Raw genomic sequence first — 13,183 nt, 5'->3', positions numbered from 1 at the left:
TGGTTCCTACCCTTCACCTTAAAACATTTCGCCACGGTACGGATGACAGCTTCGGTATAAGGGCTAAGGCTCCATGGTGGCGCCGTGCACCATCACTTTGAGACTCAAGGTGCCCTTACGGGCACAAAACACGATACCAGGAGTGTTGACTGGAAGTCGCACATTCGCAATAATTTTTCCTTTACACGGTTTCCTCACAGTGGAGCCAAATATTGCAGCCGGAAAACGCTGGCTACTGGGAACACATTGACATTAAAATTGATACGAAGCTTTATGCAGAAACGAGGGCACAGCATGGGATCAATCAGTACGTCACGAGCTCCCGTCATTGGACTTTAAACGGTTAACGTTCATGAAAAGAAAAGTTAAGCCCTTAAAGGTTTACACACTTTTATAAATACGTTTAGCTAATGCTAGGACAGCAAGTTCCGGTACTGAAATTAAAAATATACAAACCAAACGTGTAGAATGTATTGATCTTTCCCGACTCCATGTAAATAGTGTTCTCGCGCGTAATCCAGGAGGGCTGATCTCCGCTGCGCTGTACACTGAAAGAAAAATATCGCAGATTTGTTCGGACGTTTTTATCCGCGGGTAAAGAAAATGGCTGGCAGGCAAACTGCACTTTGCGAGTGGAAAAGAAAAAAAAATGCGCGGAAAACTAGACACATTTAATAGAACTGATTATACCTTTCCAACAATGTCACAACGGCCATTAAGGTGCTCGAAAACAAACATACGGACCAGGACCCTTCTACAAGTGCGCCTAGACAGCTGTCTACAAACTAGTGTTTTTTTATATATAATTTCCTTCTTCCGGTTCAATGCACCCATATCGTTATCTACAAGTGCACACTTGGGCCAGCTGCATGTGCTTTCTAACGCAACTATCACCTGTAACTGTAAAAGGCAAAGTGGGTAGCGGTTTGCATCACGCAATATGCTAACTGTAGCGCCGACTGTTTTAAAGGCAAACTAAAATAAAAGTCGGCGTTTTTATAGCAATACTTTCCTCGGCAACCCAATTAAGCTCGGTAAGTATTACTTCGTGAATTGCTGTGTACACATACAGCAACCACTGTTTTTAAAGTCAGTTTCACAGGGTGCTCAAGGTATTCAAAGTGGCAGCACGGAATATGTCAAACGCAAGATGCTAACGAGGGCGCCGAGTGGCACAGCTCGCGCTCACCTTTCAATCGGCGGCCTCACTCTAACGGCAACCTTGATATTAGACATTGTTACTGCGCCGGAACCGAGCTTTTATGCCGTCACCCAACGCGCCCACTTGTCCGAAGCAGTAAAAACAGGGCCAAACGGTATTATAGCACCATTAGCACACCCCAATGAACACAAGAAAATTGAACCGGTGCTCCGACAGCTCCGGCCCACCGCCGCTGTTCAAATCAAAAGGACGTCACAGTAGCGACAGTAGCTCCGAGGAAAAAAAGAAATGTCTTATTAAAAGTACAATTATATACTCACAAAAATTAAGATAATATAGTTTCAGTAAAAACGATTGCATACAAGTTTTTTTAATACAGTAAAGATTCATAAATGTTCTACTTTTTTTTTTTACCCATGACCTCTTCGAGGGGCGCTAGATTTGAACGTCGCTGGCAGATTCGAAAGGCGCGGACACAATTGTATGAAAACATAGCGCAAAAAAAGACACGGACAACACAGATGTGGACGGGACACCCCCGTCCACATCTGTGACGTCCGTGTCTTTTTTTTGCGCTATGTTTAAAAAAAAAAAGACGGTTACCAACTAGTTCAAACCAAGCTACTGCCGCGGACACAAGGCGGTGTAGGCATTGATTGAAAACATCTTTATTTACAGAATATTCGTAGAACAAGTGGGTGGGCCGCCTAGTTCAGGTAGTCCACTGATTATTGCTGCTGCGCTGGCCCTCCCAACCAGCCAGTGTTGACGGTCAGGATAACCGCTGAGCAGAATAGCCTCCCACTGCTCCTCTGAGGGGTTTGGAATGGAGACAACAATCGTCCTAATAAAATAATCTTAGAAAAAATTCTAAGGACTCGCATTAGGCTCCGTGCGCTGGTATGGTGACGCCAGCAGCGACCACAGCGCCAGCGCCGCCTCATGGCACTTGCTGCTTTAACCGGACGCTCAGTCACGGCCGGTCTCTCGAGGGGTGAGCACGCGCCCTTCTCGAGACTGGCCGTGATGGCCCTACGCCTTCCTCCATGCCCGATGCGTTCGCGTCAGCCCGGCCGCATAGCAGACGCGCACTGACCGCGATGCCATTCTGAGTCAACGCCTGCTTGTTTTCGAGCATTAAAAGCCTTGACGCCACCGCTGCTACGTTTAGGTTGGGCTTATCACCGATTCCGAGCAACCATGATAGTTTTGCAGTCCCGATGGCACTGCAATATCCGGTAGCACAGTTGAGCTTATTGAGATTAATTAAGTACCTTTATAATTGAGAAACAAGTCTCTGATTGACTCATATGATGAAATCAGCAATGTAATTTACATCCAGTGTGACATCCACTTTGTGAATGGTAGGCTAGAATTCCGAAGAACGCAAACTTACTACACATATCAGATGATAGTGCTCTACTTCCTGCAGGATTGACACTGCTTTACTTTGTGTATTCCCCTCAGAGAAGCATAGCTCTAAGCATACAAAAACGCGATGGGTTTTTTGCTAAGCATCTTCCAAAGTTAGAGGACTTTCATTTTAGAAATTTCACGAAGACACCAATTTAATGAATTATTTTGATCGTATTTTTCTTTTTGCAAATACTTAACTATAAAAAGGCCGCCGCGGTGGCTCAGTGGTTATGGTGCTCAGCTGCTGACCCAAATGACTCGGGTTCTATCCTGGTTGCGGCGGGCCTATTTCGATGGAGGCGAAAGGCTAGAGGCCCGCGTACTGCGTGATGTCAGTGCACGTTAAAGAACCCCAAGTGGTTGAAATTATTTGGAACCTTCTACTATGGCGCCCCTTATTGTCTGAGTTGCATTGGGACGATAAACCCTATTAATATCAAAAGATTAATTCCAGAAATTAAGGGTTTAGCGATGTTGCGAAATCTAAGGAGCATATACAGAGAAATTTGAACCACTCTCTATTTTTCTACTTATTCGTCCACAACAGGATTTTAGATCTCACGAATACAACAAATAAAAATAGTAAATTTTAAACCACTGTAGGAAATAAAATGATGCAAATAAATACACAAAAGCTTAGGTTAAACAATGTGAAAAACGACATAAGCACTCTCAGGAGTACGACGTCGCATCCACAGCATACACAAACGCACGAAAAAAAAACTAGAAACAAAATTGACACGCTGAACCACAGGTCAGCATTACAAACGAAGACTTAAACTTCAGATGCTAGCTCCAAAAACTTCACCGTAGACCATTTCCTGTGACTGACTGAGCGCATTCTTCCCGTCTACATAAAGACATAAAGCAACTCCTACCAATGATGGCACGTTCAAAACACCCCAGTCAGTGTTCCCTCTCCCAGCTCACACTCATGAATTTAATTCCAAAGTGCACTCATTTCCTGCAGACCCTCTGCGCATGAGCGAGCATGCATGGTGTTCAAGGAAAGCATTAAAATATATTCGGTACCTTCACTGCAGTGTTTTTATAGCTGTTATGACATTGGTAAAGACAGCAGTAGGTCGAGCACCAATAATTATTCAAGTTTGTTTTCGCCTTCGGCCGAAACACCTAACCGCTCGCCTCGCTCCCTGCAAACCTAACCAGAGCTGCAGTTGGCTGCGTCCGCCTTTCGCCACGGCTTTTAACCAGGTGGCGCCACTCGCGCGCGCCAAACTGCAGCGCACGGAGCCCAGGCCGTGACGCCAAAGAGATGCGGCGGCGCTGGCGTCAGCAGTGACTTTCGTTGTGTAGGCAAAAAGCGGGACCTTCCGCATAGGGTGTGTCACGCTTGCGTGTTTTTGGGCACGAATCACGGCGTGCCGAGAAATTGTGGTGCGGTTGGTTGAGCCGCAATGCAGAAGAAAGGAAGCGGCATAAGTTTCCACGAGTTTATTACAGTCAGGTGCGAAAGCGACGGGCAGGGGCCGAGGAAAAAAACAAGTTCGGCGACGGATCGGCTTCGCGACTGATTATTACCGCCGAGCTCGTTTCACCCCTTGGGCTATTACATTGCGTTTTTGCATTCAAATCTAATAAGTTGGTTTGTGTCTCTGACTTCGCATCTGACTGCTGCTCGGTCGCGTGGTGAACAGTGCAAAAATCAAGTAACGCTTTCAACTCGTTCTCATTCTATCGTGCTCTCAGCGTAAGTTTAGGCGCGATATTCCGTGTACTTGGGATCGTAAGTTTAACGCAGGAGGCCATTTCCAGATGTTTAACCCGGACAACGCCCCGAGCACCACATCACGCAAAAAAAGACAAAAAAAAAAAGCTGCCGCCAGTCGCCTTCAGCGTTCACACCGTGCCGAGCTAGAAGAAGCACCGGACTCGATCGGGTAGTAGCACGCACGACGGTTTTTTTCTGTTTTCATTTTCGCGAATTTCAACAAGCGTGTCGTTTCATACAACACCGGTCCAACGACGCTATAGAATCTGGACAAAGTTGGGCAGTGTTATTTCCCAAAGTATTTGAATTTTCACATTGTAGGTCGATCAGAACCTGCAGCGAACACAGCAAATTCCGCGCCAAAAGCTACTCCGATCAAGCAGATTGCGCACACGTACATGAATAAGTTATCAAATAAGAAGAAAAATGTTATAGCTTAGCGGAGTGAGCGTAAATTTCGTTTGGAGCTCGAGGAAAACGTCTATGCATGCGCTCGTGGAGCTCTCGGATCGCATTTGCCTTATTCAAAGCAGCTATTGTTCATTAAGGTCTCCGGAGTGAAGCGGCTCGGTGAAAATAGGAAGCACATTACAAGGTTTGTCGTGTGAGAAAACTCATTCGCGTCGTGCATCACGTCGTCCTATCTTGCACTAGCAATCGGATATGCTTTATCGGCCCATAAGTTGAGAACTGTGGACGAATTGGTTCCTCCCCATACCTGGCGCTTTCACCCGCCGTAGCACTCCGCCTAATAATTGCGTCTGGCGAACAGGCTGAAAAAGTGCAGAACTACTCTCCGAGCATCAACAAAAAAGGCCGTGGCTTAGCTTGGTTAAGCCTGGTGATTGCGAAGCAATAGTGTGTTATTCTCGGATCGGGCAAACTCATAATTTCTTCCTTTGCTTCTGCTGTTTCCACAGAGGAGGTTGCACGTTGTCGCCGAGCTGCATACTGGGTACGCCGCTTAGAAAGTCGTTCTTCTTCCGTCTCCGTAGCTCGCTGATGCTTCCTCTTTGCACTCTGCCGAGCTGCCTTGTTCGTATGCACCATCGTAACATCTGGCTGTATGACTGCCTTGGCGAGAGGAGCGGAGCTGTTTTATACAGCTGGTGTGACGTCACTCTGACCGTAGCGCCCCTGGTGAGAGGAGCGGGAGTTAGGCCGCCGTTGGTGGCTACCGCCTCACCTCGCGACGGCGTGAGATGGGGCCCCGTTTTTACACAGCTGGTGTGACGTCACACCGACAGTAGCGCCCCTGGTGAGAGGAACGGGAGTTAGGCCGCCGTTAGTGGCTACCGCCTCGCCTCGGGACGGCGTGAGATGGGGCCCCGTTTTTACACAGCTGGTGTGACGCCACTCTAGGTCACGTGGTGTGACGTCACGCTAAAGGTCAATGGTGCCTACCACCGCCTCGCCACGGAACGGGCTGAAGTGCGACCTAAAGTAGTGTTGCTTCGCAATAAAATGTTTATAACCACAAGCGACGCGCACGCTTTGAAATATTCGCATGCACTGTTGGTTTCGAAGGCAGCGTCGCTTGGCGCAGTGTAGGCATGCTGCGTTTTGCCTACACCCCGCATCGCTGCCGACCACAGCGCCACCTTTGTTTACAAACATGACGCTTGTCTGTAGTGTATACGGTACTACTGGTGTAACTAAGCTGGCGTTGGGTAGGCAAAATTTTATTGTAGCGAGAGCTACATTGGGCTAAATTAAATTGGTTATTGGGGAAAGAAAATGGCGCAGTATCTGTATCACATCTCGACAGTTCAGTTGACTCTCAGTTGAAGTCAACGGCAGTTAGCGGTGTTACACGGCAGTGCTAACTGCCGTGTAACAACTCAACGGTAGTTGAGTTCGACTGAGATAGGGGATCCCAGTTGAACGGCCAACTGACAAGATGGCGACCTACGAACCGAAAAACTTGCCCTCTTACTGGATTGTCTTGGCTCAGTGTGCTTCGCACCCGCAAATTTCTACCGCAAAGCAAAAATACACAAAAAGAATTGTCACTATAGTAAAGAATATATACACTAAGTAGGAAACAACTTAAAAAAAACAGCAGTTGTTAACACTGGGCCACGGTCCGCTGCGCACTGTACCACTCCGCTTGCCAGTCACAAAAGTAAACGAAATCAGCTTTTTAATGTTTGACTTAATTAATCAAGCCAGGTATCAGAAGTTTAGAGCTCATAACTTTTTCTCCTGATTAGCTTCTTGTTTAGGTGACAAGAGAAGTTTTAACAATGGACTACTTTTTTGTCGTGGAGGAATTTTGTGCGCCGGTCCTGAATGTGGGCGGAGCTTCACTGCAGACTTAAGTTGTATCCGACTTTATACGATCATTTACAACAAGAAAAAATGCACACACTGCTTTTTTCTTATTTACGCTTCGCTCTAGACGCGAGGTCATGTGGTTAGAGTGCTAACTGAACGCGAAGTGCTCGTGTAACAGCTGGCGATTCCAGTTGAGTTCAACGGCAGTTGAAATCCTCAACTGGCGGTTACCTGAAACCCGCCGCGGTGGCACAGTGGTTAGGGCGCTCGACTACTGATCCGGAGTTCCCGGGTTCGAACCCGACCGCGGAGGCTGCGTTTTTATGGAGGAAAAACGCTAAGGCGCCCGTGTGCTGTGCGATGTCAGTGTACGTTAAAGATCACCAGATGGTCAAAATTATTCCGGAGCCTTCCACTACGGCACCTATTCCTTTCTTCTTTCACTCCCTCCTTTATTCCTTTCGTTAAGGCACGGTTCAGGTGTCCAACCATATATGAGACAGATACTGCGCCATTTCCTTTCCACAAAAAACCAATTATTATTATTACCTGAACTGTCGTTGAAAACGCCTGTGTATCTCAGGTATCGTCAGCATAGAGTTACTAAATATTGAAAATGAATTTAATGAAAATTGGTTTTTGGGGAAAGGAAATGGCTCAGTATATCTGTCTCACATCTCGGCTGACACCTGATTGATTGATTGAAAACTTTGTTTCCACCAATATAGGAGGCTCCCCTACTCAGGTACGCAGGCCCGAGCAGGGAGCCGGGACTCCGCAACTAAAAGCGCGCGAGAATACATTGATTCTTCGCGGCTTCAGCCGCCATGCGGATGGCTTCTTTTTGGTCTTCAGGGTTTGCGCTTTGAAGGATCGAAGGACTCCCAAGCTTCTATCTAGGATGTTGGCCATAGCCCCAGGGGAAAAGGGGCATTCCCATATGATGTGGTCTAGTGTGCTTCTCTGTCCACAATGTTTACATTTATCGTGGTCTCTGTCATCGGTCTTGAGGTGGTGTAGCCATACGGGGTTGGGGTAGTTTCCAGCCTGCAGCTTTCGAAGGCTTTTGGCCTCTCCGTTGTTTAGTTGTTTGTGTGGTGTTGGGAATATTTTCCTGCTGAGGTTGTAATATTCGCAGATGTCGTTGTATGTGATTAGCGTCTCCTCGTGTTCTGGGTTGTCGAGCCTTTCTACGCTCGTCCGGTATTAGATATCTCTGGCGAGCGCGTGAGCGGCTTCGTTTCCAGACACCGATTCGTGGCCTGCGGTCCATTTGATTGTGATCTTACGTGTGATCTCTCTTGATTCGAGGATTTTCTTCGCCTCGACAGAGACTCTTCCTTTCGCTAGGTTCCATATAGCCGTTTTGCTGTCACTAATTATTATATTTGCCTTCGTGCCGATGCAGGCTAGTGCGATCGCCACTTCCTCAGCGACGTCTGCATCTTTTGTCTTTACCGACGCCGTGATCAAGGGGGTGCCACTGCCGTTTAATTACCACTGCCGCGAGTGCAGTTCCTGACTTGCCAGTGGCTGCGTCTGTGTATGATACAGTGTTTGGCCCTAGTCCATTAATTTCTCTTTCGATGGCCTTGGCCCTGTCTTTTCTTGGCATGGGTGAGATTCGTAAGTTGGCTCTGCAACCTTGGCTTAGCCTGGTTTCGGGATTTAGCCCTCTGTCGTGCTGGAGGCCGACCCATTCTAGCATTTGTCGCCCTGTTTCGGACTGGCTGAGTCTTTCTACTTGTGCGACTCGCGTGGCTTCCGCCACTTCCTCCCACGTGTTGTGTACTCCCATTCCCATTAATCTGGCTGTGGATGTACTGTTGGGGAGGCTGAGCGCGCTTTTTACTCTTTTTCTTATTACGGCATCGATTTGTTCTCTTTCTCTTGCTGTTAAGTTCAGGTAGGCCTAGCTGTTGCATAGCAAACTCTGCTGATTATGTATGCCTGTACTAGCCTTAGTAAGCTCTTTTCTTAGAGTTCCCTGTTTTTGAGGGACACTCTTCTGATAGACACGATGTGAGGGAGGTGGGCTCCGTCGATGTTTTCGACGCAGCCCATGTGGAACACGTCCGATCGGCTCTAGCCGCCTCCCCGGCCGACACCTGAACCTCGCCGTAAGAGAAGGGATAAAGGAGCGACTGAGAGAAGGAAGAAAAAGGTGCCGTAGTGGCGGGAACGGTGTAAGAATAGAGAGGTGTTGCAACGGAAAAATGAACTGAAACGACAATTGCTTGTTGGGGAAATGAAATTGCGCAGTATCTGTCTCACATATCAGCGGACACCTGAGCCGCGCCGTAATGGAAGGAGAGTGAATTGAAAGTTGGTTTTAAGGAAAGGAAATTACGACTGTCTCGCATATCTCGGTGGACACCCGAACCGCGCCGTAAGCGAAATATGAAGGTTGGTTTTAAGAAAAGGAAATGACGCCTGCGCCATTTCCTTTTCAAAAAACAAATTCTTTTTCAATATTCCTTTGTGAAATTATCTGGAGGGCTCGCGCGTCGTTAATAATAATATTAATAATTGGTTTTGGGGGAAATGAAATGGAGCAGTATGTCTCATATATCATTGAACACCTGAACCACGCCGTAACGGAAGGGATAAAGAAGGGAGTGAAAGAAGAAAGGAAGAAAAAGGTGCCCTAGTGGAGGGCTCCGGGATAATTGCGACCACCTGGAGATCTTTAACGTGCACTGACATCGCACAGCACACGGGCGCCTTAGCGTTTTACCTCCATAAAAACGCAGCCGCCGCAGCCGGGTTCTAACCCGGGAACTCCGAATCAGTAGCCGAGTGCGCTAACCACTGAGCCACCGCGGCGGGTTTTGGAACAAGATTTGGTTCCATATCTCCGCATACAAAGAGCAATAATACAGTTGTAAGTGTCACCGAAGCTATATTAAATATATAGCTGTCTTGTGTGAGCGCATTTAATGTCGTTTCGAAGAAAGCAACATGTTTAACAAATAAAAAAATTCCTACTACTGTGTGTGTGTGTGTGTCAGTATGGCTATCTATGCAAACCGCCAGTCGTTCCGACCACAAATGTAGCCAGGGAGGGAGATGCAGCTCTTCGCTTTCGACCAAGGTTAACCACGGGAGCTAAACCACCAGCAATTTTTCTTAGCTTGTGTAGATGCCGTACTTACGGATGAATGTGATGCGTAACTTTTCACGCTGCTTAACAGTGGCAACAAACAAAAGTAAGGCATATCTTTATATAACATCACTAATTTGAAAGCTAAGAGAAGCACATAAAAAGACGAATAAGCTTAGGAAAACAGACTTGGTGCTTTTCCGGCGGGTTGTGCCTTTGCTGCTTTGTTTTCATTTTTTTTTAATTTGTCATATAACTTGATGATGCTGCATTTATAGAAGTTCGCGCACATTCGCTGAAAGAGCATTCTACAGCGTAGTTCTCATTCTAACATGGAACAGCATAACAGCAAGACGCCATTGAGTTTCTAGCCGTTTATACTTGGAGAAGTCGTTGTGGGGTCTTAACATATTTGGCATAATATTTGACAACAGAGACCTGAGTATGCCCATTCAATGGCCGGCGGGTATTCAAACGCTGAGCTGACCAACACGGCCTTCCATTGCTCGAGAGTAGGAACTTGTATTGGGGATTCCGATGGAGTGGGACAGCTCGCCGCCGCCATTTTTATGTGCAGCCATGAAAATCGAATCTGCTAGCGCTGTGCAGGCGTGCTGGGCCGTGTTATCGTCTTTTGCGGCCGTATCACAATGGCATATGCTACAATACAATTATGTCAGTAATGCCTCGTCTCAGCATTTTAGTTCAGGCGGCTCTCTTTTCATTGCTAGTTTTCAACAGTGTTGTAGGCGTTACTGAAAAAAAGTAACTAAATACGTTACTTGTTACGCTAAAGAAAGAAACGCGTTACCACCCCACGTTACCTACAGAAAAGGTAACGAGTTTCCGTTACCATTACCGACAAAATGTACCGCACGTCTGCCATTACTTGATGGCCAGAAATTTTAATAAGTGCTTCGCTTTAAGAACTCGCGATAAATTTATAAAGTTCGATCATATTTCACATAAAACTTATAGCCCAAACAACGATTTTACACGAAATCCTAATTTAACGAGATTACATTGCACAAATGTGCAGGAGCTTAGCCGTGTTATAGTGGCGTACAGTTGCCTGTAGAGTTACATGTGATGACTTCTAACTCTGTGGCACATGGTGATGCCATTTCCTGAACGTGACATTAAGCACAAAATGACACTTCGCCATCAATTCTAACTTTACAAAGAAAACATAGCTGAATTCTCAACAAATTTACAGTAATTCTGAAAAATGTGATGTTACAAAAAGCTAGATCTGCATGCTTCCACTCTTTAGAGACTTGTGTGTGTGTGTCTCTGTGTGTGTGGTTTGGGAAGGGGAGGTAGGTGAAGGCAAGGGTGTGAATCCGTCTTCGCGCACGTGTTTCGTGCTTTATGGCTAATCTGTCTTTTTTTTTTTTAGCTGCCTGCATCATCAAAGGCAGGTTTTTTCCGGCACGCATGCGAGCCGCAACAAGGGTCGTCGAGAGCACCTGTACATTTTGCTCATTTGCAACATCACTTTAGGTCCTCTACACTTTTTTTTTATAAAAAAGGGGCGCAGTGGTGGACAATTGGAACAAAAAGTAACTAGTAACGTGACACCTCACGTTACCGAAAAATGTTAACGCAAGTACGTTACCCGTTACAGTTCCGAAATATAGTAACGAGTTCGCTACGAAGTTACCGAAAAAAGTAACGCGTTACCGCCAACACTGGTTTTCAAACACCCTGAAAGGAAGCCAATCCATGAGGGTTGGCGGCCCTACCAGGAATATGCTCGGCCTGTAATTGTTGGCTAAATGAACGTCTTATACTGCTGTCTGCCGGAGCTAGAGCAATACCACTAAAATGATGGCCAGATTTTCTTACTGTCATTGATGAAAGCAAGGCCTAGTTTATTACCAATATGCATTACTGTTAATTTTTTTTGTGCCCTTGAAATCTTCAAGTCCGATTGGGCAATAAAGATCCTATGAAACTAATTCCCTGCATCGATTTTCATAACCGCGTGCTTGAGTCATCTACTCCTTATCTCTGCTATTTGAGGGTGTGTTTGTTATGTACCTCTTGCCGTTCCTGAGAAAAAAGGTCAAATGCGTCGAAAATTGATGATTTGATAAAAGCGGCTTTCAAGCGAAAACAAAAAGGAGCTTTGGCCAAATGTTGCGAAAATTGATATTTTGAGATAAGTGGCGTCGAAGTGGAAAAAAGGCTTCTTTACAGACTTACAACCAACAAACACACGCTGATGCATGAGTTTCCAGGTCAGCTGTGTGGCCCATTCCGCAAAATAATTTAACCGCCCTGCTCCCTTCCTACTTGGGCGTTGTTGCAAATGGGTTGCAAGCCCCAAGGGTAGCGTTGGCCTGGCGGCCTGGGGCACAGCTGGAAACATCCGAAGGTCCCGGCAAAGGATGAGTCGACTGGCAACAGAACAACTTGTTTATTCTGGCATCGCAAAAGAGCAGCCGGTCAGGACGACCACGTTACTCGGAGGAAGAAATCGAAGTCTCTCTTGCGTCCGGGGCAGCGGCTTTTTATACCCTCGGAGTCGAGGGCAAGAAGGAACGGCTTGGGATGAGGCGCCCGATACGGCGACGCTCAGACATGTTCAGACGTGACGTGCGCGTCCGCCGGGCCGGCGCCGGTCAGACCTCCTCGCCTCCCAGTTGGGGAGCTCCTCTCCCCGGCTGCCGCGCTTTGACAAGCGTGGGCACCAACATGCACACACACACACGCACACACGACGACACGTGGCATTGAAACCTGCCTGGACGCGCTTGGCGAGAGGCGTTACGGCAGCACTGAACGGGCCCAAAATGACCGCCACTTTGAACGAAGCCGCGGCGTCCGTTGCATCCGCGCCGGCTATACCGCGCGTCGTAGGCGAAACGTAACAGCGTAGAAAACCCAGAGCTCGACGCGGACATAACAACGTGGGAGGTTTGAGCAGTAATATTCCCAGCAAACAACGTACCTCCCCAGGAGCGCCCAGAAAGGATGGAATGTCCCAGTCCCAGTACAACAGAACATTTCCAGGCCGTAGAGGCAGGACACAGAAGCACAAGCAAAAGGACAGTGCGCCCACTAATGGCATAGAAACGTTTTTTCGAGGGTGCTAAGCAGAAACAAAAACAAATCATAGCATATTGGTCCCAGAAAGGTAACTGGGAGAACGTTTTTGGGACCAATGCTTTTCAACAAAAAATACAAATTGACTCCTCGCTCCCTTTTCTCTCTCCCTCGCGCCAAAAGCTACGGGGAGAGAAGGTTTTGCTCCTGCACTCGCCGTTTTGAGATATCAAGCAGTTTTGTTCGAACAGCCGAAGGAAGCGCAGTTCACCCCGCATCTCTCTCGTGGGCCGTCGGCTCCATGCTGGAGGGCAGGCAGGCGACGGCGGTCTCCCTTTTCATCGCACTGCCGGGAGCGGCGGTCACCAACGTGCCCGTCTTCTATAGTGTTTCCAACTTCAGCACGGTGCGGCGGTCCCTGCAGGCATCTCCAACTACCAGC

At 47.3% G+C, this 13,183-nt stretch overlaps 2 protein-coding genes across 2 annotated transcripts in view; both read right to left on the bottom strand.

The window, feature by feature from the left end:
• The window catches only part of LOC144125494 (uncharacterized), a 60,330-nt gene extending 58,887 nt beyond the window's left edge, over positions 1-1,443 (bottom strand). The window contains exons 1-2 of the mRNA XM_077658932.1: positions 1,190-1,443; positions 457-548 (exon numbers count right to left, since the gene is read on the bottom strand). Coding sequence (XP_077515058.1) covers positions 457-548; positions 1,190-1,236 — 139 coding nt within the window. The 5' untranslated portion in view covers positions 1,237-1,443. The remainder of the gene's footprint in view (positions 1-456; positions 549-1,189) is intronic.
• Atg4a (Autophagy-related 4a) overlaps positions 1-13,183 on the bottom strand; it is a 181,436-nt gene that overhangs the window by 125,451 nt on the left and 42,802 nt on the right. The window lies entirely within an intron of this gene.

Source organism: Amblyomma americanum, chromosome 3, assembly GCF_052857255.1.
Source record: "Amblyomma americanum isolate KBUSLIRL-KWMA chromosome 3, ASM5285725v1, whole genome shotgun sequence".
Lineage (NCBI taxonomy): Eukaryota > Metazoa > Arthropoda > Arachnida > Ixodida > Ixodidae > Amblyomma > Amblyomma americanum.
Note: the sequence above shows the minus strand (reverse complement) of the source record. Positions and strands in the feature narration are given on the sequence as shown.